This window comes from Bos grunniens, chromosome 17 (assembly GCF_055505025.1).
Source record: "Bos grunniens cultivar Pamir isolate PY7600 chromosome 17, Bosgru_T2T1.0, whole genome shotgun sequence".
NCBI lineage: Eukaryota > Metazoa > Chordata > Mammalia > Artiodactyla > Bovidae > Bos > Bos grunniens.
In genome coordinates, this window is record NC_141181.1 from 13,332,692 (window position 1) to 13,360,223 (window position 27,532).

At 38.0% G+C, this 27,532-nt stretch overlaps 2 protein-coding genes and 1 non-coding gene across 16 annotated transcripts in view; 1 reads left to right on the forward strand and 2 right to left on the reverse strand.

The window, feature by feature from the left end:
- The window catches only part of ABCE1 (ATP binding cassette subfamily E member 1), a 32,400-nt gene extending 12,835 nt beyond the window's left edge, over positions 1-19,565 (reverse strand). Inside the window, exons 1-9 of one of the 2 annotated variants that reach the window (XM_086346544.1) lie at positions 19,428-19,565; positions 13,195-13,301; positions 10,654-10,739; positions 7,801-7,898; positions 6,664-6,781; positions 6,161-6,298; positions 5,934-6,003; positions 5,623-5,719; positions 4,679-4,768 (exon numbers count right to left, since the gene is read on the reverse strand). In XM_086346544.1, the coding sequence (XP_086202670.1) occupies positions 4,679-4,768; positions 5,623-5,719; positions 5,934-6,003; positions 6,161-6,298; positions 6,664-6,781; positions 7,801-7,898; positions 10,654-10,739; positions 13,195-13,297 (800 nt within the window). In that variant the 5' untranslated portion in view covers positions 13,298-13,301; positions 19,428-19,565. Of the gene's footprint in view, positions 1-4,678; positions 4,769-5,622; positions 5,720-5,933; positions 6,004-6,160; positions 6,299-6,663; positions 6,782-7,800; positions 7,899-10,653; positions 10,740-13,194; positions 13,329-19,427 lie in introns of both variants that reach the window. The other variant, XM_086346543.1, reaches the window with a different exon arrangement.
- The window catches only part of ANAPC10 (anaphase promoting complex subunit 10), a 168,641-nt gene continuing 159,913 nt past the window's right edge, over positions 18,805-27,532 (forward strand). For 4 of the 13 annotated variants that reach the window (XR_015144165.1, XR_015144166.1, XM_086346545.1 and 1 more), the window contains exons 1-2: positions 19,664-19,771; positions 21,210-21,336. Coding sequence is in view for 8 of the 13 variants with exons in the window: in XM_086346545.1 (XP_086202671.1) it covers positions 21,222-21,336 (115 nt within the window). In the remaining 5 variants the exon portion in view is untranslated. Of the gene's footprint in view, positions 18,968-19,138; positions 19,772-19,845; positions 20,200-21,209; positions 21,337-27,532 lie in introns of those variants that run through there. The other 9 variants (XR_015144169.1, XM_086346548.1, XM_086346552.1 and 6 more) reach the window with 7 other exon arrangements.
- On the reverse strand, positions 22,073-22,179 carry LOC147355039 (U6 spliceosomal RNA). Its single transcript, XR_015144944.1, has one exon. It is a non-coding gene; the product is annotated as a U6 spliceosomal RNA (small nuclear RNA).

Consider the following 27,532-nt stretch of genomic DNA (forward strand, 5'->3'; position numbering starts at 1 on the left):
ACTGTAAAGACCACATTAAGCAAGTTATAAAATGTTTTCTTGGAATAAGACTCTAATCAATGTTCATATTTCAAATTATTTTCCTAAACTAAAAGAAAAAAGTTAACATGAAAATTTATGAATATATGAAATAAATGTTTTGCTAATAAAAAAACATTTTTTTTACTAAATGTTTAACTAAAAATGTTTCAAAGCATTTTTAAACTTTACAAAGCAGAAATAATTATATAATAGGCCTACACTGTTTACTGTGCTGGTCAACTTATGTATTAAACCCTTCTACTTGTCCTATCCCACACTAGTTGCAGTACAGGTGTAGCAGGGGATGCGTAGAGAATATGACATAATCCTCAATCTGAGAACTTTCAATATTAGCTGTGGAGACTAGGAATTGATATAAAACAATACCAAAAAGACCACGTAGCAAAGTTTTACAGGTGATAAAAACCTAATGAAAGTCAGGAAGGAAACAGGTTAGTGTTGGAAATGGAGCACTTAATAAATGGGATAGAATAGGACATGACTTTTTAATTAGTAAGAAAAAAAGTACTTCTAGTAGAAACAGGCAAATAAATAATAGTCATAAAGCTTTTATGTAGTATTTCATTCCTATTCAACTCAGTTTAAGATTTTCAAAAAGCAATGACCTGCAGACATCAAATTCCAATTTAATAGCTTTCTGTACAAAAACCAGCCATATTTTTATTTTAATGAAATCATTTAATCATTTAATGAAATCATTACTCCCATAAAAACTGACTCAATTTGATTCACGATGATATACTGTTTAAATTGTCAAGCATGTCTAATTCACTGTTTTCTTTCTCTATCGAGATTCTAATTCAGGGTGTCATATTTCCATTTAATATTGCTATATGCTTTTAACAAATCTCATTTTTTTCTTCAGGGCCCCAGATAAGGCTCTTAGTTCCAGATGAAACAAATTTAACATCCTCAAATCTTCTTTTAAGACCTTCCAAAACTATAGCTACTACAGATATTCAATTTATAAAGTTACACTCTGATAAATCCATCATACTTAACCTAATCTAACAAACACGACACTTGGCCTAGCCTACCTGAAATGTGTTCAGAACACTTACTATTTTCCAATAGAGTGTTGACTGTCGCATGTAATATGTTGACTACTACACTCAAAGTGAGAAGCAGAACGGTGGCAAGGGTGCCAGCTGTCTGTCCTCTCAACATATGGCTGACCGAAAGCTGCAGCTTGCTGCTGCTGCTCAGCACCACAGACCAAGAAAATACCAAAATCTGAAGTATAGTTCTACTGAATATGTACTGTTTTCACAACACTGTAAAGTCAAAAAATCTTGAGTTGAACCAAAGTATCTGTACATTCTTTTATTACATTTGTATATAGGATATACCAAAAAATGGATCTTTGTTTCCTGAATAATTTACTCTTCTATCTCTGTGTCTAAGGGCTAGTCTATGATTCCAAGGGTCTCCTGCCTAAAATCCTCATCTGTTGAAGTCCTATGTTACTCTTTAAGGTTCACCTCAAATTCTACCTCCAGCAGAAATACCCTTCTTAATGTGCAATAAACTTTCCCCCACTGTTGAACAGTGGTAAGCATCAATAAAAATGGCAAATCACCCAAGTGAGCCAATACTTATCCTGCCGTGGTATCATTACTGGCAATGTTCCATTACTTGGAATAATTCTCTGCTTTTTTATCACTGAAATCTTCAAGACCCAGTATATGGCAGCAGTTTTATCTAGTGGTTTTTAAGGTACTTTTGAAAAGAAAAAAAATAAGTCACCTGCTTTCTCTACTTTCATATGAATCTTATGCAGAAGTCCAAAATGTTATTAAAAAATATTTAGAAGACTCACTCTATTTTCAGAGGGTTTGGAACAATAATCTACAGCATAACGAGAAATCTATGCTGTGAAAATTTATGCCCTACACTTAATTTTGGGTTATCTGTTGGATTTTAATCTTCCTCTTGCATTATTGTTCCTCTCACTAATCCATCCTCTATTTCTTGTTGTTTCCTGGAGGATACGATCTTCAAAATCTTTTTACAGCATTAAAGACTGAATGGGTGCCTTGATACATCATAGAATTTCAGAATGCAGACATACTTCCTGAAACTTTTTATCGTCTAGCACTACAAAGAGATTATTTTGACCCTATGCCTATAAAATCATGACCCAGCACAACTGAGAGAACGTCTAACAATCATTCTCTTCACTTTGCCAATCTAATCTGTTTTGGTATGTTATCCCTTTTACCACTATGTACTGCGCTCTCATAACGTAGAAAATAGTGACTTGACTGAATACACGTCACCTGGTTGTAAATTATTATCCTTTTATTTCTCTGCTTATGTATTCCTTAATCTACCAGATCCTAAGGTCCCTGAATATTGGGACCGCATTTTATACTCTTACATTCCCCAAAGGGGCTTCTGCCCTGGTAGCACAGTGGTAAAGAACCTACCTGCCAATGCAGGTAGCTGTGGATTTAATCCCTGGGTCAGGAATATCTCCTGGAGAAGGAAATGGGTACCCTACCCCGGTATTCTCACCTGGGAAATCCCACAGACAGAGGAGTCTGGTCGGATACAGTCCATGGGGTCGCAAAGAGTTGGACATTACTTGGTGACTAAACAACAGCAACAATTTCCCAAAGAGCCTATCATAATGCCCTGACCTATGCATGGAGTGAAAATAATGGTCACCATTTACCTCAACTAAGACTGTCTCTTTATTACTGATATTCGAAGTTTTACTTCAAAGTATGTACAGGGATCATTTGTTCCTTGAATCTAAGGAGTCAAGTTTTTCAATTCTGGAAAAAACCTGGCCATTATCTTTTCACAGTTTGATTTTTCAGATGCCTATAAAGACATACGCAATTGTCTTCTCATTCTGTTCTCTATCTTGTTCTATTCTCCATGTCCCTGAATCTCCTCGTGTTTTTCCATCTCATTCTCTGTTGTACTCTGGTGGCTTGCTCAGGTCAACTTTTAAAGTTTCTGATGCTCTTCTGTTGTCCCTAACCTGTCTAATCTGTCCAGTGAGTTTTCAATGTCATGACTATATTTCTAATTTCTAGATTCGTTTGGGTTTTTAAAACATTTACCTGTTACCTTTTTTGGAGTATTATATTTCTAGAGCTTTAAACCTTTATGTTGACTCATGTTAAATACTGCCTTCCAGCCCCTTAGAGTGCCCCTTTCAGTTCTTGAAGATCTAAGTCCTGCTGTTTGTTGTTTACTGGCTCACTCGTACACTTTCCTTCTATCATTTACAACCCTGGCTTTGAAGCTCTTGGTCTTTACCTGAAGAAATCCTGTGTGACCAGGGTTGAGAGCGTATGTCTCTGGAGTGTTTTTTATTTGTGTCGTCTACGTACCATAGAACTGAAGAGTCCAGGACTCTGTCTGTGTTACTTTCTCAGCTTGGAGGGTTTTTAGACATCCCTGATTACATAAATTTCAATTCCATATCCATGTGAGCTGCCAGTCCATAAACAGATCTGAAGGGGAACCATCCCTCCATTCCCAAGGTGCTCACTGAGTGACAGGAGTATGTTTCCTTGACATCCTCATGTGTTTATTTACTCTTTTGCTGAGAAAGCAGTTGTTTGAGAGTCCTGGCATTTTGTGTGATAATTCAAAAGGAGGCTCTGCTACCTGCCCACAAACGGTTGTTAAAGCACAAGACTTATTACAGAGACAAGCACAACCTTCAGGAAAGCCATCCTTGTTACTCCCCTGTAATTTATAGTTCTCTGTTCGCTTTTTGATCCCCAGGGATTTCTCTTATGAAAGAAGTTATGAAATCAACTATTAAAGAATGGAACAGAAAATGCTATGCAGGAAAAACACTCTGTGTTCTGGCCATAGTCTTGCCATATCATAAATTAGAAATCTAGAAATAATTAATTTTTTTGACCTTAAACTTCTTCATCTGCAATATGGGAATACCACCTAAAGATTCTAACTTATGAGATTAATGAGGCTCAGATGAGATAACGGATATAAAAACTGCAAACTACAACAGCATCCTACGAATACATGATGTTGTGACTACTAAGAAGTTTTTAAGAACTCTTTTGTGCTCAGTAAAGACCTGGGACAACTGGAATTACTCTGTTTTAAATGATGTGTATAAGCAACATATCCATTTGAGGATCTGACAAAAGTTAAGGATCTGCTTCCTAGAAACCCATAAATATATGTCAAAAATTTGCATATCACTATAGTTGCTTCCCTGGTGGCTCAGACAGTAAAAGCGTCTGCCTACAATGCGGGAGACCAGGGTTCGATCCCTGGGTGGGGAAGATCCCTGGAGAAGGAAATGGCAAACCACTCCAGTATTCTTGCCTGGAAAATCCCATGGACAGAGGAGCCTGATAGGCTACAGTCCATGGGGTTGCAAAGAGTTGGATATGACTTAGTGACTTCACTTCACTTCACTTCATAATTCTTAGGCTCCCTGGAAACAGGTATGGTAGTAAATGCATCTTGCATTAAGAATTTCTGTTCTAGACAGAGGAAGGTTAAGTTCAAGTGATAGCTCAAAAACCAAGATGGAATATATGCACATGTATATGACATTGATGGTCCTGGTGTTGCATTTTTAGAAATTTATAAAACTTTTTAAATAGAACAGCATAGGCACACACCAAATCTTACTTACCTGTCTGGATTTATTAGAGATCGTATAGTAATAGCAGCCTTTAAACGCTGCTTGACATCTAGGTAACTAGAAGGTTCATCAAACATAAAACTATGAAAAAGAAAAGCAAACATAATATGAATAGCAAGTATGATAATTATTCTATCTTGCATGTTAAAGCACTGAAATATTTCTGATTTAACAACAACAAAAATCCCATAACGGTAAAAATTTCTATATTCTGTTCAGAAGTAGAAGGAAGAAATTATGAAAAGCAGGACAGCATATCAAGTATGGGGAGAGGCTCACAGATTAGGCTAACTTACAAACTGTTATCTCCTCATGAAAACTATTCTGATATACTCCAAAATAATTCAGAGTGCTCTTATAATTGGCTGAAATCAGTTGCACTAAAGCAAACAGTTTTTGGAAAGGAGGGCCTTGCAAAAAATTATAGAATACGGAGAAAAACTAGCCTACATTGGACGCCAGAGTAGAAGTATGGAAAAAGATGAGAGCAAAAAATATCTGGGAAAAGAGAGACATTAAAAGGTAGGAAGGAAACTCGCCTTTACATTTGTCTCTCACGTGGCATGCCACCCTGATTTAGGATAACCTAAAAGACCTCATGTTCCACTTGAACTATTAAAAACCTTGCCGGCCTCGTTGGAGACCTTACATCTTAAAAAAAATAATCTTCCTATGTATAAATAGAGTTTACAAAATACCTGACCTTATATTAAAAGGCTCTAGAATTCATAAGTTGTAAAGTTTTTACCCCTGATGGAGTAACAGGGGAATGGGCAATGGATGCACAGCTGCTTCAACATCTGAACTCAAAAGTTAAAACATTCACTACTCCTTCTAATATTAACAATTTATCCCAAACCACTGCTCTTTTAGCAGCATTATAAATAAAAACTCTAAAGTAAGGGTAACATTTACAAGAATATAAAGTAACCTACATATCAGCTTTCTGTATGCAAACGACCGCACAGGCAAATCTCTGCAACTCTCCTCCTGAAAGATCTTCAACATTGCGTTCTTTCAGATGGGTTAAATCTATAAGAGGAATTGTCTTTAATGTTATTCTATTTTACCTCTTCAGGGTAAAATGTGCATTGCAAATCATCCTGCATTTGAATATTTCAGCTGAAAGTATGACAATTACTAGAGATTTTTCCCATTTATTTCAGTAATCCATATAAAGGCATCAAACTTTATTATGAGTTAAATTCATGGCCTATTAAAACACATACACAAAATAAACACTTACCAAGCTGCTGACATACAATTGCTTGTGTCTTTGTTTCATCTTTTCGGTCCAAAATAGACCCCACTGTCCCCTGTCACAATATATCAGTAACAGTTACTACTATTTTCCTTCAATACTAGTCCCTTCAATATTAAGAAGAGTCACAAAGTAAAACAAGTTTAATTTATCTTTCATATGTCCACCAATATTTGTAATACCCACTACACATCTCCTAAAAAGCAACTGACCTTTGCAGCCTTGGGAATCTGGTCTACGTACTGAGGTTTGATAATGGCTTTTAGGTCATCTTCAAGAATCTTGGTAAAGTAATTTTGCAATTCAGATCCACGGAAGTAAGTCAGAATTTCTTGCCAATCAGGTGGATCCTAGAAATGTATGTATAGTTATCTGAATTTAGTAATACAATTGCAAAGAGGATAAATGTTATACAAAATAGAACATATACCCAAATAGAATACTTTTGCTTCTAATATACTAATAATACCAGAGGTGGATTTTTTTTTTTTTCAAATCAAGGAACATAACAGTTTACAAAATCTCAGAATTATCAATTAAGTAGCATTAACACATTTTTAACTAAAAAGGAGTTTCGTTTATAGTTTCTCAGCACTAATTACACAAATAATCTTGAAAATAAGAACATTAAAAAATAAAATCACACATACTCTCTCCTTCACAGCCTCATAAAACTGACGCAAGATACTCATTTTTATAAGGTGGTAATACATACATCATACTTCCCAAGGTTTGGCTTTTGCTTTCCTGCTAAAATTTTTAAAGCAGTTGACTTTCCAATACCATTAGTTCCAACTAATCCCAAAACTTCACCCGGACGAGGAATAGGCAACCTGTCACAAGTGTACAAAAATAATGAAACAACTCAGACTTAGGTAGAAAAAGCTACGTAATACCAGAATGATGTCTTCTGATGCATTTGCACTCCACACACATTCATTAATAAGCCAAAAGAGAAATATGCCAGATATTATTGGCTATTAGGAAAAAACAAAAACAGCAGCCAAGATTAACTTAAACTGTTAATTGTTAGAAATGCATCCATGACCAATATTACTCCAAATTTTATTTATTCAACTTTCACTCACAGTCTAAAGTAACAATTTTTCTTTACATATAAGGCTCAGTTTTAATGTACAATAAAATGCTTTGGTACAAAACTGCAGAGCAGGTGCAACCTCACAGTCTTTTTCCTTCTTTCTTTTTTTTGGCCTGCCATTTACTTACAAGGAGAGAAGTGCCACATCAACCAGAAATATTCCACTTCATACTCCCTGCTGCAGTAGGGCCCCTTAAAGCTGGCAGGTTGAGAAATACCTTTTTATTAGTTAAATCTAGACTCCCCGATTCAAAATATTAGTGTTCAGCAGATTAAAAACCTCAAAGAATGTCTGTCAATAACAGTATATGTTGAAGCTCAGGGTAATATTCTCTGTAGATCATGAGATTAATAGATAAATAAAATCAACACAAGGCCCCTTAAAAATTATTTTGGGGAGAAGGATTTCGTAACAACAATGATTCTCACCCCAGTTGTATACTAGAATCACCTGGGAGCCTTATCAGCTTACTAATGTCCAGACTATACATCCAGAGATAAGATGTAATTCAACTGGGTTGAAATTACCTGGGCATGAGTACTTTTAAAAAGACTCTCAGGTAATTTTAATGTCAGCCTGAATGAACCACTGACATATACAATGCTATTCTGCATGATGTTATAATATTATATTTTGCTTTAGTGGATGCAAAAGTTATTACCACTTATTTTCCATTTTTTAGTTTCTCTGAAAATTTCAAATGTATTTTACTCTTGACTGAAGCAAAGAAGAATGCTGACTTGGAAATATACCTGTGAAGTTTGAAGGCATTGGCACAATATCGGTGTGTTGTTTCTTTTTCCAAGTTGCTTGGTAAGTTGACAATTGATAAGGCGCCAAAGGGGCATTTCTGTTATTTAAAATAAAGAATTAAGTTTCCATTAATTTTTAGAAATATGTGCATGACTAAAACGAACAGATTAAGAAGTTTTTTTTTTGAGATAGAACATTTTTATTCAAATATGTAAGTACATTTTGTGTCCCATGTATTTTTTTTTTAGTTGTTTTTTATTTTATTTATTTATTTAAATTTTATTTTATTTTTAAACTTTACAATATTGTATTAGTTTTGCCAAATATCGAAATGAATCCGCCACAGGTATACATGTGTTCCCCATCCTGAACCCTCCTCCCTCCTCCCTCCCCATACCCTCCCTCTGGGTTGTCCCAGTGCACCAGCCCCAAGTATCCAGTATCGTGCATCGAACCTGGACTGGCGACTCGTTTCATACATGATATTATACATGTTTCAATGCCATTCTCCCAAATCTCCCCACCCTCTCCCTCTCCCAGAGTCCATAAGACTGATCTATACATCAGTGTCTCTTTTGCTATCTCGTACACAGAAGTTTTTATAATTAATTTTCCAAATGTGGGAGTTTCACACAGGTGTTTAAGTACTGTTTCACTTCCTATCCTTAAAAAAGTTAAGTTACTCGAAGGCAAGAATTTTAACTAATAAATCTGTATTCCCCTTAGTAACTGGCAAAATGCTGGAGATTTAATCTGTTTAACACTTAGTTAAAAACCTTACAGACCTGGAGATAGATTTTTGCGTTTTTTAAAAAATATTATTAGATAAAAGAAGGTTAAGAGCAAGATAAAACTTGATTATCTGGCATAGCTCAGCCAGTAACGCTTCTGTCTGCAATGCTGGAGACCTGGGTTCAATTCCTTGGTTGGGAAGCTCCCCTGGAGAAGGAAATGACAACCCACTCCAGTATTCCTGCCTGGAGAATCCCATGGACAGAGGAGCCTGGCAGGCTACAGCTCATGGGATGGCAAGAGTCGGACACCACTTGGTGCTATCTTTCTTTTCTATTGAGCGTACTATCTCATATACAGTCAATGAGAAACATCGTCCCTTTATTTCCTTCTTCCTGTCTTCTGTACGCTTCCTTTACAACTTTGTAAAGTCCTTTAAGGTCATGGTTTGTACCTTTCTTGGTCTATTTACATCTCAACAACAGCTAGCATAGTATCTGCACAGAGAAAGGACTAATGTCTTTCCATTGTGATTTTTAACCATTCCACATGAAAAAGATATTCATATTCCAAGTGAGTAAATTCACATAAAAAGAAAAACATTTATTCATAGAAAAACTTATTCAAATGGTGACTGTCAATCAGATAAATGCCCAAGGAACAAGAATGGTAAAAATTGGAAGGTGATTTAAGAATGGTAATGTGGCTAGAAAAATTCCTCCAAAGTACAGATAAAACCAAAAGGGTACAAGCGAAATGTATAAATGCAGATTAGAAATCTGTTCAATGAGCTTAGGGAACTAATTCAAAAGTTTATATACAAAGGTTTCAGTGAATTCCCATTTTCTAAGTTATAAGAACACAGAAGTTTAAAAAACAAAACTCTTATTTTCAAGTTAATTCCTTATGCAAGATGGTTTTTTTTTTTTTTTTTTTTTTACAAATGGAGTCACTGCCATTTACAGAATTCTCTATTATTCTATCAATGTACATAAAATGCTTATTGGCTTCAAGTAATTTAAACTTCTCTTAATCTTCAAAGAAAAAATATCCATGTTGTTCATATACATGCTGCATTTCAAGTATCCTAAGTGTTCAGGAAGTATACACTACCCCTCTCCCCAAAGAGATTCATTACATCAGTATCTTTTCTGCCATGGAGTACATACCCAAATTCTGGAATCTCAATATTCTATAGTAGCCAAGAAAGAAAATAAAATCAAATATAGTGTTCAAAATAAGATTTCCAGCACCCACAACATTGGCAGGCAAAAAATATTTGCTGGAAGAAATATCTCCTGCTTATACTATCAAAAGAAGAAAAAACGCTTTCAGGTACCGAGCTTGGTACTTCTGGATACTTAACTGAAAATTCAGAAACCAATTTAAAATATACTTGAGCCTAATTAGAAAAAATAATACGTGGTAGCCATATTCCAGGAAAGGTCCTTTCTAAAATATATTATGTGCAAATAAAAAATAACTAATTTAAGAACTTTATACTCTGGCTCCTAAATATCTTTTAAGAACCAAAGTTGGAAATCCATCACTCTTGAAGAAAATCCCTAATCAAACTATTCAATATAACAAAAACTGAAGCATTTTGAAAAGTTACACTATTGGGATAAATTCAACAATAAAAGAATACAGCAAAAGCAGCACTTCAGGATTAGGTTAAACTAAGAAAAGTTTTTGGCTGTGTCCATTTTTATTTAAAAGTGTGAATTTAAAATTTAAAAGACTTGAAAAAAATAATATATAATATGACTCATATTTTTTGTATTTATATTTCCAAAAAGTTCTGGTAAAGATCTGGAGAATGTTCTTCTCATAAGAGGGTGAAAAAGAGAAATTAATTTTGGTTGGAGATGGCTTTACAAAATTGCATACAGCAAGGATAACTTTTATTATTATTTTTTAAAAGGATAACGTTTAAATGGGGTGGCTTAATTAATTGAAGCTGCAATAATACTACTAATACAAGAAAACCATTTTTCTAAATTTGTATTATTTTTTCACTGTTTCATACTTGGCTCTTTAAAAACAGTTATAATGTATTCAGAATTTTTAAATTTCATTTTTAGGTTATAATTTAATACAATAAATAAAATATCACTTACTTTAATACAAATACCACAGCCAATACAAAGAGTTTCAGAAATCCAAGCTATTTTGCTCTGGGCGGTAACCTCTATGCATAATTTTCCTGCAAAGGAAAAGACAGAATTAAGACATTTATTCTGATAAGTCTAATTTTCTGACAACGCTGTTATTTCAGCAATTCTTGTTCCAAATTTCCATAAAGAATCAAATTTTCAAAGATCACAAAAAGAAATACACTTGAGATAATATCTTAAATCAGTGCTTTGTATGGATACACTGCTGGACTTATTTACTTATATGAATATTTGTCATGCAAGACAGAGGTGACTAATATACTTATTTTAATTTACTACAAGAAGATGCTGGTTAAAGTATTCGTTGTCATTGGGTCACTAAGTCATGTCCAACTCTTTGTGACCCCATGGACTGTAGCCCTCCAGGCTCCATCCATGGAATTTTCCAGGCAAGATACTGGAGTGGATTGCCATTTCTTTTTTTTTTTAATATTTACTTATTTTTTATTTGGCTGTGCTGGATCTTAGCTGTGGCATGTGGGATCTAGTTTCTTGACCAGGGTTCAAACCACGGCCCCCTGCACTGGGAGCATGTAGTCTTAGCCAATGGACCACCAGGGAAGTCCTAGGGGTTGCTATTTCTGATCTTAAAAGTTGACTAACCTGAATATTTAATCCACCAAATATGCCTTGACAATGGTAATGTATACCCGACAGGAGAATGAAATATATTAGCTAGATCAGGAAAGCTCCCCAAAGACATGCATCTAATACACAGACTAAATTAAATTTAGCATTAAGAATACCAATAATGGCATTTCTGAATAGCACAGTAGACTGTAAGATATGACATCTAAAGTTTCTTTTAAGATTTAGTAAGTTTATTTCTCACTAGTATGTTTAAAGTAACAATTATTTAGCATAGCTTTTAAAGACTAGCAATTCTGAATTTTTGAGAATTTATTTAATCTTGAAAATGTAGCAAAAGCTCATGAACAGTCATTCATACTAAGCTGTTTTTAAAAAGAATATTATCAAACGCAAACATCTTGGTAGTTCTTTCTTCGTGATTTAAAGTAACTAAAGGATTTTGTAGACCTGGAAGACTCTCACTAATTTGAACACTGGTTTGATTTTACAGTCAATGAACTTAAACAATACATGAACTGTGAACTTCAGATGTTCAAACTGGTTTTAGAAAAGGCAGAGGAACCAGAGATCAAATTGCCAACATCCGTTGGATCATTGAGAAAGCAAGAGAGTTCCAGAAAAACATCTATTTCTGCTTTATTGCCTATGCCAAAGCCTTTGACAGTGTGGATCACAATAAACTGTGGAAAATTCTGAAAGAGATGGGAATACCAGACCACCTGACCTGCCTCTAGAGAAACGTGTATGCAGGTCAGGAAGCAACAGTTAGAACTGGACGTGGAACAACAGACTGGTTCCCAATAGGAAAAGGAGTAGGTCAAGGCTGTATATTGTCACCCTGCTTATTTAACTTATATGCAGAGCAACATCATGAGAAACGCTGGACTGGAAGAAGCACAAGCAGGAATCAAGCTTGCCAGGAGAAATATCAATAACCTCAGATATGCAGATGACACCACCCTTATGGCAGAAAGTGAAGGAGAACCAAAGAGCCTCTTGATGAAAGCGAAAGAGGAGAGTGAAAACGTAGGCTTAAAGCTCAACATTCAGAAAACTAAGATCACGGCAAGAGGTCCCATCACTTCATGGGAAATAGATGGGGAAACAGTGGCAGACTATTTTTTTGGGCTCCAAAGTCACTGCAGATGGTGATTGCAGCCATGAAATTAACAGATGCTTACTCCTTGGAAGGAAAGTTATGACAACCTAGACAGCGTATTAAAAAGCAGAGATATTACTTTGCCAACAAAGGTCCGTCTAGTCAAGGCTATGGTTTTTCCAGTGGTCATATATGGATGTGAGAGATGGACTGTGAAGAAAGCTGAGCACTGAAGAATTGATGCTTTTGAACTGTGGTGTTCGAGAAGACTCTTGAGAGTCCTTTGGACTGCAAGGAGATCAAACCAGTCCATCCTAAAGGAGATCGGTCCTGGGTGTTCACTGGAAGGACTGATGTTGAAGCTGAACTCCAATACTTTGGCCACCTGATGCAAAGGGCTGATTCATTTGAAAAGACCCTGATGCTGGGAAAGATTGAGGGCAGGAGGAGAAGGGGACGACAGAGGACGAGATGGTTGGATGGCATCACCGACTCAATGGACATGAGTTTGGGTAAACTTCAGGAGCTGGTGATGGACAGGGAGGCCTGGCGTGCCGTGTGCCATTCATGGGGTCAAAAAGAGTTGGATACAACTGAGTGACTGAACTGAACTGAACTTAAACAGGATCATTTAGTCACAAAGTATTAAAAGAAATTTAGAATAATATCTGGTCTTATTTTTACATTTTAAAGAAACTAACAGGGGTGAAAAGTGTACACTAAAGCCTAGAGAACCATGAAGATAATGTATTCTTTTAAAACTTTCTCTTATCCTTAAATGATCCACAGCTTACCCATCCGAACCACAGGGCAACTCTTCTTGCACTCCTGCCGACATTTCTTAGGTTTACATTTGTCATGGTTGACAATAGCAATTCTTGTTAATTTATCCGCCATGATTCTAAGGAAGTAAGAATATCCAGTTCCTCTATTAAAGAAAAGATTAACAAAATTATGGCATAGTCAGTGCAGTTTATTAAGAGAAGTCAGTCACAGGTATAAAAAATTCAAGAGGAGGAGATATCACTATTTCAGATATTAATACCTGGAACTAATTAAAAAAACAACTAGTGAAAGCAATAAAATAACTTGTTATGTCTGGAAAAACAAAATTTTACTTATACACCATTAATCAGAAAACTTATATGTAGAAGGAAAAAAATACTACTTTCAACAGTATATACACGTGTGATGAAACTCAAAATTACCACTGAAAGACACAAAAGACCTGAACAAATAGAATAGCATGCTGTTTCAATTTTCACAAAAGAGAATAGTCAATATCATAGTTTTCAATCTTCCCTGAATTTATACATTTAATTCAATCTCAAAGGGAAAAAACTGAATCAGACAAATAAAATCTAAAGCTCTTATGCAAAAAGTAGTAATAGCCAGGAAAATGGGAAAAGAGTAAGGGGTTGGGGAACCTATACTTGACATATGGAAAAAATTGATATAAGGCCTAAGTAATTAATGCTGATACCAGTGGATGAATACTGACAATAAAATAGAACAGAAAGACTTGACATGAAACATACATATGATAAAGATGTTTACTTCCTCCCTCTAACTAATCATCACTTCATGTCTTATCTATTTGACTATGATACTACTGGAGAAGGCAATGTGGCACCCCACTCCAGTGCTCTTGCCTGGAAAATCCCATGGGCAGAGGAGCCTGGTAGGCTGCAGTCCATGTGGTTGCTACGAGTCAGACCTGACTGAGCAACTTCACTTTTTTCACTTTCATGCATTGGAGAAGGAAATGGCAACCCACTCCAGCGTTCTTGCCTGGAGAATCCCAGGGACGGGGGAGCCTGGTGGGCTGCCATCTATGGGGTCACACAGAGTCAGACACGACTGAAGCGACTTAGCAGCAGCAGCATGATACTACTGATGGAAGTGGCAATTACTAAGGGTTTAACCATTATGTTGGTCAATTGGAAAAAAAAGTAAAATCTGCTTTCCCTGGGAACTGAAAATATGGTCAAGATGAATTTTATGTTAACTGCACTGATATGAAAAGGAGACCGGGGACTTCCCTGGAGGTCCAGAGGTTAGGATTTTGCCTTCCAACGTCCAAAAAACCAAAACATAAGACAGAAGCAATACTGTAACAAATTCAATAAAGACTTTAAAAGGGATCCACACACACAAAAGAGAGACCAAGTAACCAAGTAACTGAAAGTTTGAAAGTTTAGTCGCTCAGTCGTGTCCGACTCTTCGAGACCCCATGGATTGTACACTACCAGGCTCCTCCGTCCACGGGATTTTCCACAAGAGTGCTGGAGTAGGGTGCCATTAACTATATGTATATAATTTTGGAGATTTTAAAGTCTTGATATTTAACAGCAACATAAATTACAGAGCTGAAGTCAAAGTTAACATAATCTTCTATATACTGGGCTTAGTGATAGAAATTAATTTTCTTAGAATGGGATCAAAGTAATTCCAAAAAGCGCCTTACTACTCCAGTTTATTCCAACATGTAATGAAAGAACCTCAAGCCAAAAGATTATTGATCAACAAAGACATTCTGCTGGCTTTTTCTATCATGACTATGAACCCCCATCCAGATTTTTCTTGACCGAAAGCTTCCTCTAGCCTGTCCTCTCAGTTTATTAACCACTTTCCTCTAATGAGCTTGTCTTTTACCCTACCCCAGCCCTTCTTCCTTTGGCTAAATCCTTTACCTCGTCATTTTGAATAACTGCATTTTTCTGTAACCAACCTTTCAAATACGCCATTCTCCAACCAACATTTCTATCTTTTCACTTCACCACTCACATACACAACAATCCAACAACGCTTTGAACTCCCCTCATTCCTCAGACCTGTAACTGTCTCTACTGCTGCTGCTGCTAAGTCTCGTCAGTCGTGTCCGACTCTGTGTGACCCCATAGACAGCTACCCCGTCCCTGGGATTCTCCAGGCAAGAACACTGGACTGGGTTGCCATTTCCTTCTCCAATGCATGAAAGTGAAAAGTGAAAGTGAAGTCGCTCAGTCGTGTCCGACTCTTCGCGACCCCATGGACTGCAGCCCACCAGGCTCCTCTGTCCACAGGATTTTCCAGGCAAGAGTACTGGAGTGGGTCGCCAGTGCCTTCTCCAGTAACCGTCTCTAGATTCTATCAAATTTCCACTGTCCTTCATCCCTTTGTATCTTTGATGTCTTTTGTACCCACCTAAAACTGTCAGTCACTTACACCCTCATCTATAATTCTGGTTAAATTCAACTCTTCACCTGCACACAGATGGCAAGAGAAAAAATAAAGCCACGCTGACTAGTATCATCTCGAGTGAACCTTTATGCCAATTAGCCATCATACGATATGTATTTCCATAGCTAAGTCCCTTTGCAAACTAAAAGATATCCATCCGCCAAGGAGAAGGTTGCAACAACTTTTTCCTGTCTTTAACATCATCAATTATTCAGTCTTTCCCAGCTTATTCCCAGCATTCAAACACTTCATCATCTGACCCCAACCTCCTCCCCTGCTTCATTTCTCCACATTTTTATAGCAGGACTATGTAAAAGCACAAGCTGGAATCAAGACTGCCAGGAGAAATATCAATAACCTCAGACATAAACGAGTTGCCTACAGTCAGTGTTTCACATCTCTCTGGGTATTTTCCGCGGAACCCACTGCAGACATTAGTGTCCATCATTCCATGAAAACAGCCTGTCAGGTCATCCCTGTATTTTACATGACTAAAGCAAATGGTTGCTGGTATTTGCTTCAGGGTCTTAGCATTTTCTGCTCCCTTCGCGGGTAATGCTACTCCCACTAGTGGCTCACACCTTCAAGTCTTTAATGTTTATTCTCAGTGAGTCTTCTCTAGCTATAAAACTGCCTTGTTTTATTCTTCTTAGCTCTTTCTACTATATTACACAGTATATATTTCATATACATGTACGTATATGGTATATATAGGATTTCCCTCATAGCTCAGTTGGTAAAGAAACTGCCTGCACTGCAGGAGACCTCAGTTTGATTCCCGGATCAGGAAGATTCACTGGAGAAGGGATAAGCTACCCTCTCCAGTATTCTTGGGCTTCCCTTGTGGCTCGGCTGGTAAAGAATCCCTGCAATGAGGAAGACCTAGGTTAGATCCTTGGGTTGGGAAGATCCCCTGGAAAAGCAAAGGCAACCCACTCCAGTATTCTGGCCTAGAGAATTCCCCATTTATAGTCCATGGGGTCACAAAGAGTCTGACACAACAATTTACTGTGTGTGTATACGCATTTATGTGCTCTCTCTATATACATACACAGACAATATTTTTCCCTCACCAACTACAAAGTACTACATCATGAGTGCAGGAATTTTTGTTTGTTCATTTCAGCGGCTGGACCAGTGTCTATCACATAGTAGGAAAGCAAATATTTCTACTGAATGAAATGAGAAAATGAATTTAAATATAGTAAATAAATTTCCTACAGGTTATAACAACTTTAGGAGTCTCTGCAAGTTACCAATACATTATAGTGACAATTAAACATTAAAGTATATTATTTTTAAAAATCACCCAAAATGAAACAAACATTGTATGTAACAGAGTTACATTAATGGATAGGTTTACTTTACCTCTTTATAACCTTTAGAAACTCATCTAAAGATCAGCATAAGAAAATAAGTGATTTACGAATTGCTACCAAAAAAGCTATCATTCTAGAAGAGAATTCCCAAGTGACTGAAGATTCTTCAGCTATTAAAAATAATAAAACTAGAGATCATACAAATTATGGTGGATGAGCATGATTAATTCCCCTGCAGGGGATAAATCTTCATTGATTTATCAATGAAACTGTTTACAATAAGGTTTATTTCTGCCAAACTACTAAATTGTTTCAACTGCTATTTCAAACCATTTAAAAACCAAATGACTGTACGAGATGATTTTTATAAAATAAAACATACTAGAGATGGTTAATAAGCTGATTTATATTTTAAAATGATACATTATAATGCAATTAAGAAAAATGAATACAGATTCTTTGTAGAACTGTTAATTAACAGAGCAACGTGTAGACACTATTGTTAATTAAATTTCTATGTAAGTTTCAAGAATTGGGAAGAAGGATCCCCTCCTTTCTTTTTCATCGAGAAAGATGGAGTACAAGAAAGCTTGGAGGGGAAGACTGTAGTTATAGACTCCTAGGAACAAACAGGGATCTGAAGCTATCTCAAACCTGAAAACAAACTGTTGAAAACAGGTACTTGAACAATGACATCCATCATCCTTCCAGCTGAGAGGAAAAAAGGAAGTGAGACATTTATAGAAAGCATTTGTAGTCTAAACAAACTTAAGTTGAACAGTCGTGTCTGACTCTGCGATCCCATGGATTGCAGCCTACCAGGCTCCTCTCTCCATGAGATTTCCCAGGCAGGAGTACTGGAGTGGGTTGCCATGTCCTTCAGGGGATCTTCCTGATCCAGGGACTGAATCATCTGCTTTACCGTCTGAACCACCAGGGAAGCAAAGTCTTAACCACTGGACCACCAAAGAAGTCCCAGGAAGTTTCCCTGATAGCTCAGTTGGTAAAGGATCCACCTGCAAAGCGGGAGACCCTGGTTCGATTATTGGGTTGGGAAGATCTGCTAGAAAAGGGGAAAAGCTACCCACTTCAGTAATCTGGCCTCAAGAACCAGTCCATGGAGTCGGACAGGACTGAGCGAATTTTCACTTTGTAGTCTAAAACCAAAATTATTTTAATACCCTGTGAAAGCATATGAAAACGAATGATGCTTATGTCATGTGAAATATTCTAAAATTATATGCTATTGCAGGTTATTAAATTTATAAAACGTGTCAGTCGGGAGTGGTGCACAACTCTGATTTCAGAGTCTTAAACTGAAGACAATTAGAAGAGACACTAAATTACTATCGCTTTATCCTTGCCCCAGCAATTATAGTAAATATTCTTCCTAAAAATATTTTTTACAGGGGAAACAAGGATTTTAACTAAAATAAAAACAAACACTTTTTGGTTCAGATACGACAAGAGCCCTTGGTTAATACTGACAAAAATGAAGCATTATCGTCAAGTAGCTGGTATAGAATGCATATTCTCAGAACCAGGGACAAAAGTACTGAGGGCTGCAAAAACAGATGCCACTGTCATAAATGCAGTTAGCAGTCCTGTGGAAGAGAAAGCACCCCTCCCTCCAATAAAACCATATACAGTGTTTTGACAGATATTTCTCTCTTACCGGTTTTACCGTAAAAAATAAGAAAACCTGCTTAGGTAGTTTATGGGATGTGGGAATTGACTTTAGCCGTCGCGCCCACGATGCAAGAACCACTTAAGGGGAAATAAAGGTACTTTCAGTAAAGACATAGAACCTGATTTTCAGAGGTTTAAGATACAATAACGAGGAAACCGGAGAAATCACCAAGTGTCGTAAAAACTCTCGCGAAATGCAAAACGCGTTCAACTGGAAGATTATTTGAGATCACCATGGTGACAGCAGAGTACAGGCTGCTGTGAGAAAAGTCCAGTGACATCTGGCCATCATTTCTATAAAGACTGGGAGTGGACGAAGAGGATCCGACTCTTGGCGGTAAGATGCCGTGACTCATTCCACAATCCCCAAACCGCGAAGAAAAGGCTTCCCACCTGTGCCAGAAGAGCCGGGGCAGTAGGGGACGCTCTAAGTTATAAAAGCGGCTTTCACAAAGATTCAGTGCTAGGGGAGGCGCGGGGTCAAGGCGGGAGTGGAGGCGGCGGGGAGTGGACCACCGAGAGAATGACACCTATATCCATTTCCATGTCCCTTGGCGGGGCTGCCGGACCACAGCGGCCGAGAGCCGGGTCAGCTGTAGGGAAAGCGCCAGGCGCCCCCCGGCGCTCGGCGGCACCCGTGCTCCGGCGGTTCCAGCTGTCTCGTCCAAGCCGGCTGCCACGCGCTGCTGCAGCCGCCACCTGAGGCCTAACCAAAGGCTCTCGGAGAATGTCCCCACGGTGTTTAGACCGCGGCAGACTGCAGCTAAAGGCCAACCCCCTCCAGTCTATTCACGTACCTGGAGAAACAGATTCCCCTTGCGGAGGGGAACGCAGAGATCAAATCGGCGCTTGCTTTTCACTTCTCAGCCACACAGCGTGTTCCAGCGGCCACCGGCCAAAATGGCGGTGCCCAGCCGCCGCCTCACGCATGCCACAAGGACGTAATGCGCGTGCGCGCCAGGGCGCGCCAGGCGGAGCTGTAGAAAGAGGTAGGGAGGGGCGGCTGGGACTGACGTCATTGTACTGCGACCCCAGTGACATCTCTGGGGAAGCTAGGCGGGCCTGGGAAGCCGAGTGGGAGTGGCGCGGAGCTGCGGCGGATCCAGAAAAACTGAGTGGCAGCAAGCAGAGTCCGCAAGCTGTAAGTGCGTGGGCTTTCCCCGACGGGGAGAATGGTTCTAGCTTAAACGAACACCTTCTCTTTTCCATTGTCAGTCTTCTTTTACGCCATTTCCTCAAGGCCCGGGGGTCAGAAATGGATCCTTAGAGGTTGCCCGTTTTAGTACTTCTGACAGAGGTGTCAAGCAGAACCGACAGAGTCTGGACCAGACACTGCTCGCGGTGGCCTTCTCTCCTTGACCTTAGCTCCTGAACGGAATGGCCCGGAACCCATTCTTCTTCGAGCTCCGTGTTTTTTCCACTTGGTGGCGGCCAGTGCCAAGTTCGCCAGGTGAATTCTGCTCCAAAATAGAGATGGGCCTTTTGCGGCGACAGTTTGGCATTTTTTGGACATTTGGAGATGTGACCGTAGGTTTAATTACCTCATCTTAGATCTTACTTAACTTGCAGGTGGGAATACTTTAGTTTATTATTGAACCTATCCATTCACCCATGTACTGATTCAGAAAACTGCTAATGGATCATTTAAGCCTCAGTGCTTTCCAGTCTGTAGTTCAGTGTCTGGTATTATTTAAAGAGTATCAAGTGTGAAGAGTTAGGGAACAACTGAGATCTGATAGGAGGTGGATATCAAGGAGACAGTGTGCAAACCTTCTGGGCCAGGTTCATAATAGCATGTAGGTATAACGATGTTTAGTAGTTGAAACTGCATTACTGAAGCAATTTTACATGTTGTTCACTATCCAGAGGTTTTTTGTTTTTTTTTTTTTCCTCCCCACATTTGGACACACTTACCAAGATTAACTAACAGAAGATGTGAAAGATGAAGTAAACTTGTGGTTTAGAATAGGCCTGTTACTCACTTCTAGACATTAAAGGCATTCTTCTGACTTTATGTTCTACGGTAAGAGCACATGTAATGGGAATTTTTGACAATTAATGAAGAGATGCAATTTTTCTCTGCATCACTTAATCACTTAATGGATTATTTAAGATGTAAACCAATATTTACATATTCCAGGATTAAGATTTCAGTCTGACTTTTTTAGAGAAAAAACTGCATTTGAATTGGAATTTTTGCTCATAGAGGTATAGAACTGCACAGCATTATAGAGTTACACATCAACTCCTTTGGCAGGAAACGGGAAAGCCCAGACCCCTCAAAAGTCTAGACTAGTTAAAGGCAAGAGTCAACTCAAGAGTTGACATCCTGATCCTATGGCGTTCTGACTACTATATTCTGCTGCTTTGCACAACTTGTAAGTCATAATATGTTACATTGTAGAAACAAAACTGAATTCTCAAGCCTTTTAAATTGCAGTGGTTATGTCAACTGCTCTTGAAAATAGATGGTTACTATCCAGGTTACATTAGTGATACACTGGCTGTTAAACTTTTACCATTTGTATAAAGATGCTCAGGTCCTGGTATAATGTGAACATTCTTTTTTTTCTACATAGAGTATTTTTAAAATGACCACACCAAACAAGACACCTCCTGGTGCTGACCCTAAGCAGTTGGAAAGGACTGGAACAGTACGGGAAATTGGGTCACAAGCTGTTTGGTCACTCTCATCTTGTAAACCAGGTAAAACAAAACAGGAAGAAACTATGTTAACTACTGAAAGTTAACTTTAATATTCGTTTTGTTTAGATGTGTATGTGTGTGTGAGTGACTCAGTCGTGTTTGACTCTTGACGACCCTTAGCTCGCCAGGCTCCTCTGTCCATGGAATTCTCCAGGCAAGAATACTGGAGTGGAGTGCTATTCCCTTCTCCAGGGCATCTTCCTAACCCAGGGATTGAACCCAGGTCTCCCGCATTAAATGCAGATTCTTTACCATCTCAGCCACCAGGGAAGCCCTTTGTTCAGAGGCTTTAATTTTAAAATCTAATTGGATTTTCATTTGTTATATACCTCTTCTTAATTGCTTTACTAGTATCCACTTCAGTTTAACTGCACGTGTTATAAGGTCCCTTTATCCTCCCTCTTTTTGCTATGATTCAGTTACTTGGTTGGCATTTTTTTGACTATTTCTCTGGATGGGATAAATGAATGATACATTTTCTGAGTGATTATAGACCCCTAAATAATTTTATTTTACTCTTGGTTGAGATAGAATTCTCTTTCTCTCCCCCCCCCCATTTGATAAAGTACATTTTTTTCTATTTTGAGAAAGGGGTCACTTCAGACTTTGACTAGGATGAAGTTGGATTAATTCTCCCCATTTAATGTGTAGTATTCAAGCTAGAACTCACATCACCAGGGACTGAAAATTTCTTTATGGACTTAACACTGCATCCTTTTCCTGGACCTAAAGCAAAATAAATATGTAGTGCTTTACAAATTTGCATGTCATCCTTACACAGGAGCCATGCTAATCTTCTGGCTGTCATTCCAATTTTAGTATATGTGCTGTCAAAGCAAGCACTGGGATAGAATTCTTGAGTGGCAGTCCTTTTCTCAAAAAGTTGTGCATGCTAGTTTACCATTTCCTTTTTTATCACGTTGCAGGTAAGACAGTGTATATCTGTCTGTCTTACTTGCTAAGTAACTTGTTCTTTCTTTCTTTCTATTGATTCTTAGAGTTCAAGACTTTTGCCAGGATATATGTGTATCTTTTCTCATCCATAAAGCCTGTAATATGATACGCATTTTCAATCTGTAGACTCAAGCTCAGGGAAAGTTTTTAGCTTAAGGAATTTAAACGATAATGTTATTGATTCAGTAGTCATTTTTCTCTCAGAAAGCTCTACTATTTATACATAAGACTCCTGAAATCATCTTCCCAACCCAGCCTCTTCTGTTTCCTCTTAAGATTCTTTTCTCTCTCTTTTTATGAGTAATTTGAGGTATAATTTACTTAAGAAAAACTCACCCTTTTTGTATTTATAGTTATATGAATTTTAACAAGCACATCACAAATCAAAGCACCATCACAATTAAATATAGATTATTTTCATCATTTAAAGAAATTTCCTCATGTCTCTTTTTAGTCAGTCTTTTGCCCTGTCCCAGACCACTGACAACTTGATCTGTTTTGTGTCTCTTTGGTTTTTACCTTTCTCAGAATGCCATATAAATGTAATCATATTTTATGTAGCTTTTGAGGTCTTACTTCTTTCACTTAGTATAGTATATTTGTGATTGTTCCTTTAGGAGTTGGTTCCTTTTTATTGCTGATTACTATTCCACTGTATGGATGTATCACACTTTGTTACCTATTCACCAGTTAATGGACCTTTAGGTTTGTGGTAGTCAGCTTCCCAAATGGTACCAGTGATTCCTGTTTCCTGGTTTTCATGCCCCCCTGATGACCTCTCCCACATTGTGTCAGGGTTAGTCTCTGGAACCAGGAGAATATGGCAGATTGCAGTCTCAGTATGCAGTTTCTGAGGCTAGATCATAAAAGACATCATGGCTCTGCATGCTCTTGTTTGGATCACACCGTCTAGGGAAAACTAGCTCCCATTTTGTGAAGAAACAAGGGGACCCATGGAGAGGTTGATGGGGCAAGAGACATGGCCTTCTGACAATAGCCAGTGGAGGACTGGGGCCTCCTGGCAACAGTCATATGATTAAATCACCTTAGAATGGATCCTCCAGCCACTGGATAACCAAACTGGCCCCAAATTCCTATCTCATAGAAATTGTGAAGTAATGCATGTTTGGTGTTTCAGGGTGCTAAGTTAACTAAGATAAGGTTGCTTCCAATATTTGGTGATTATGGAGGAAGCTACCATAAGCATTCATGTACAGGTTTTTATGTAGACATATATTTTTATTTTTCTTGAGTAGATACTTAGGAGTAGAGTGACTGGGTTCATTTATTTTTATTTCTTCCTTTCCAGTCTATAACTTTTATTTCCTTCTCTTGTCTCATTGCATGAGCTAAGACTTTCAATATGATGTTACATAGAAGTGGCAAAAAGGGTTGTTGTTGTTTAGTCACAAGTCATGTCTGACTCTTTTTTTTTTTTTGCAATCCTATGGACTGTAGCCCCCCTAGACTTCTCTGACCATGGGATTTTCCAGGCAAGAATACTGGAGTTGCCATTTCTTTCTCCAAGGGATCTACCCAACCTGGGGATTGAACCTGTGTCTCCTGCATTTAGAGGTGGACCTTTTACCGCTGAGCCACCTGGGAAGCCCCAAATATGGTGTTAGCTGTTGTTTCTTGTGGATATATAAAGTTGAGGAAGTCCCCCTAATTTCGGTAGATGTGCTGATAGAGTTTTGCCTTGAATGAATGTTGAATTTGTGAAATGCTTTCTCAACATCTCTTAGTATAATAATATGGTTTTTCTCATTTAGCCTGTTGTTTTGATAGATTATATTAATTTTAGAACATTGAACCAACTTTGCATACCTGGAATAAATTCCAATTGATTATGGTGAATAATTTTTTTATACTAACGTTCAATTTGCTAATATTTTCTTGTGAATTTTTGCATTTGTGTTCATGAGAGATATTATTCTTTAATTTTCCTTTCTTGTAATGTCTTTGTCTGGTTTCGTTTTTAGAGTAATGCTACCCATAGGTAAACAGTCAGAAAGTATTCCCTCTGCTTCTATTTTCTGAAAGAAATTTTGGACACTTGGTATTATTTCTTCCTTAAATGTTTGACAGAAGTCACCGGTGAAACCATTTAGGCCTAGTGATTTCTTTAGAAGGTTATTAACTTTTGATTCAATTTTTATAATAGATATAGGCTTTATTCAGATTATCTGTTCCTCCTTGTGTGAGTTTTGGTGGGTTGTGTCTTTCAAGGAATTGGTCCATTTTATTTATCAAGTTTGTGGGCTTGGAGCTCCTTATAATACCCTTTTATCCATGGGATCAATAGTGATGGCTCCTCTTTTGTTTTTTATATTAGTAATTTATGTCTTCTTTCTTTTTTTCTTGTTTAGCCTGGTTAGAGGTTTATTGATTTTATTGACCTTTTCAAAGAACCAACTTTTCAGTATTGGTGATTTTTCTCTATTAATTTCCTGTTTTTAGTTTCATTGATTTTGATTTATTTTCTGATTTTTATTATTTCTCCTGCTTATTTTGAATTTAATTTGCTCCTCTTTTTCTAGTTTTCTAAGGTGAACACTTAAGTTATTGACTTTAGAGCTTTCTTCTTTTCTAATATATATATATTTCATGCTATAAATGCAGTAAATTTCAGAAAGCACTGCTTTCTGTTATTGATTTTTAGTTTAATTTTGTTGTGGTCTGGGTGTACAATTTGAATGATTTCTATTTGTTTGAATGTTTTTGTGTGTGTTTTATAGCACAAAATGTGGTCCATTTTGGTTAATATTACACATAAACTTGAGAATAACCATGCATTCTGCTGTCATTGGATGAAGCAATCTATAAATATCAAATTAATATAGCTGATTGATGGTGCTGGTTCAGTTCAGTCATACACTTACTGATTTTCTGCCTGATGGATAAAGGCTTAAGATTCAGAGTCTAAAATTCCTTTAGTGTCCTTGTTTTTGTCTCCTTTGTTATCTTTGAATTTCTCTAGAGACTCCTTATTGGAGAAGGAAATGGCAACCCACTCCAGTGTTCTTGCCTGGAGAATTCCAGAGACGGGGGAGCCTGGTGGGCTGCCGTCTGTGGGGTCGAACAGAGTCGGACACGACTGAAGCGACTTAGCAGCAGCAGCAGCAGCAGCAGAGACTCCTTAAATGGCATCTAAGCTTGCAGTTCTTTGAATTTAACCTACTGATACTATATTGGAGTCCTGTTGATATGGTGTTAAGTTATGGGGAGAATGGAAGTGTTCTATAATCCTGTGATTAGAGCTTAGTCTTTTAGTGGGCCTGTGTCCATGCCTGTACCTTTGCAAGTGCTTCTCACCTTTTCTTACCCCACTTAGGTGAGACAGAAAGGCTAGAGGAGGATGGAGTCATGTATTTTCCTTTCCCTGCGTCAGTTGTGCTGTGCTTTGCTTAGTTGCTCAGTTGTGTCTGATTCTTTGCGACCCCATAGACTGAAGCTCTCCAGGCTCCTCTGTTCATGGGATTCTCCAGGCAGGAATACTGGAGTGGGTTGCCATGCCCTCCTGCCGGGGATCTTCCCAACCCAGGGATCAAACCCAGGTCTCCCGCATTGCAGGTGAATTCTTCACTGTCTGAGCCACGAGGGAAGCCCTCTGTGTCAGGCTCTGGTGAAAAAACAACAGCAACAAAAAACATATTGGTTAGGCTCTGTTAAAAGAGTTTTCCTTTAAGTCAGGCCTTTGTTACGGGAAAGAGAATGCTTTTGGTATGATTCATAATGATTACCTTCCTCTCTGTCTGCCTCCTGCAGAATTTCCTAGAGAATTTTCTCTGATCTTTACCATGAAGAGAACCTGGTGGGGCTTCTAGAGGTAAAATCCCTGAACATGTGGAACACTCTTTGAGGCTGAGCATCCAGCTGTTTTTACTGTCTCAAGCTAGCCTGTACTCAGTCTCCAGCAATTAGTCCACTAGTAATTACTCTTAAGTTTTCCCTGTTGTTCAGTTTTCCGACCAGTTGCTAACTCCAGTGATAGTTTCTGCTCCTGGTAAGATGTGATTCTCTGTTTTCTGTTTCTTCAGTTTTCTGAGTTGTGGTTTGCCTTGTGACCTCTATTGGACCTAAATAATTATTGGTTTTCAGTTCAGTTTAGTTCAGTCACTCAGTCGTGTCTGACTCTTTGCGACCCCATGGACTGCAGCACTCCAGGCTTCCCTGTCCATCACCAACTCCTGGAGCTTACTCAAATTCATGTCTGTCGAATCTGTGATGCCATCCAGCCATCTCATCCTCTGTCATCCCCTTCTCCTCCTGCCTTCAATCTTTCCCAGCATCAGGGTCTTTTCAAATGAATCAGCTCTTCGCATCAGGTGGCCAAAATATTGGAGTTTCAGCTTCAGCATCAGTCCTTCCAGTGAATATTCAGGACTGTTTTCCTTTGGGATTGACTGGTTGGATCTCCTTGCAGTCCAAGGGACTCTCAAGAGTCTTCTCCAACACCACAGCTCAAAAGCATCAATTCTTCGGCATTCAGCTTTCTTCACAGTCCAACTCTCACATCCGTGCATGACCACTGGAAAAACCATAGCCTGGACTAGACAGACCTTTGTCGGCAATAGTGTCTCTGCTTTTTAGTATGCTGTCTAGGTTGGTTCTTCCAAGGAGCAAATGTCTTTTAATTTCATGGTTGCAGTCACCATCTGCAGTGATTTTGGAGCCCCCCAAAAATAGTCAGTCACTGTTTCCACTGTTTCCCCATCTATTTGCCATGAAGTGACCCAGCCATTTGTCATGATCTTAGCTTTTTTAATGTTGAATTTTTTGAATGTTCAGTTAATTCAGCTTTTTTATTTTTGTTGTTGTGAGAGTGAGAGTAACATTCTCCTTGCTCTTTACAAGTCAGGCTCTTTTTCCTTTTTCTTTTAAAATATGTATATCTTTTTATTTGAAGTGGATTTAATATAGACTTTTTAAAAAAAATCAAGTCTGACATTCTTTGTCTTATAACTGAGAGTGTTTAGATCATTTACACCTAATATACCTATTGGTGAAATTAGATTTAAAACTACTGTCTTGAAATTGGGGGATTTGTCCATTTTTTCCTGTCCTTTGTAACCTGATTTTGGATAAATTTAGTATTTTTTGTGACTCTTATCTTTCAACTGACTCTTAAGTTATACCTCCTTTTTGAAATTTTCTGAGGAACTGCCTTAAGGATTTCACTATATATCTTTTTCACAGTTTACCTTCAAGTAATATACTACTGCAATAGATAAGGCATACA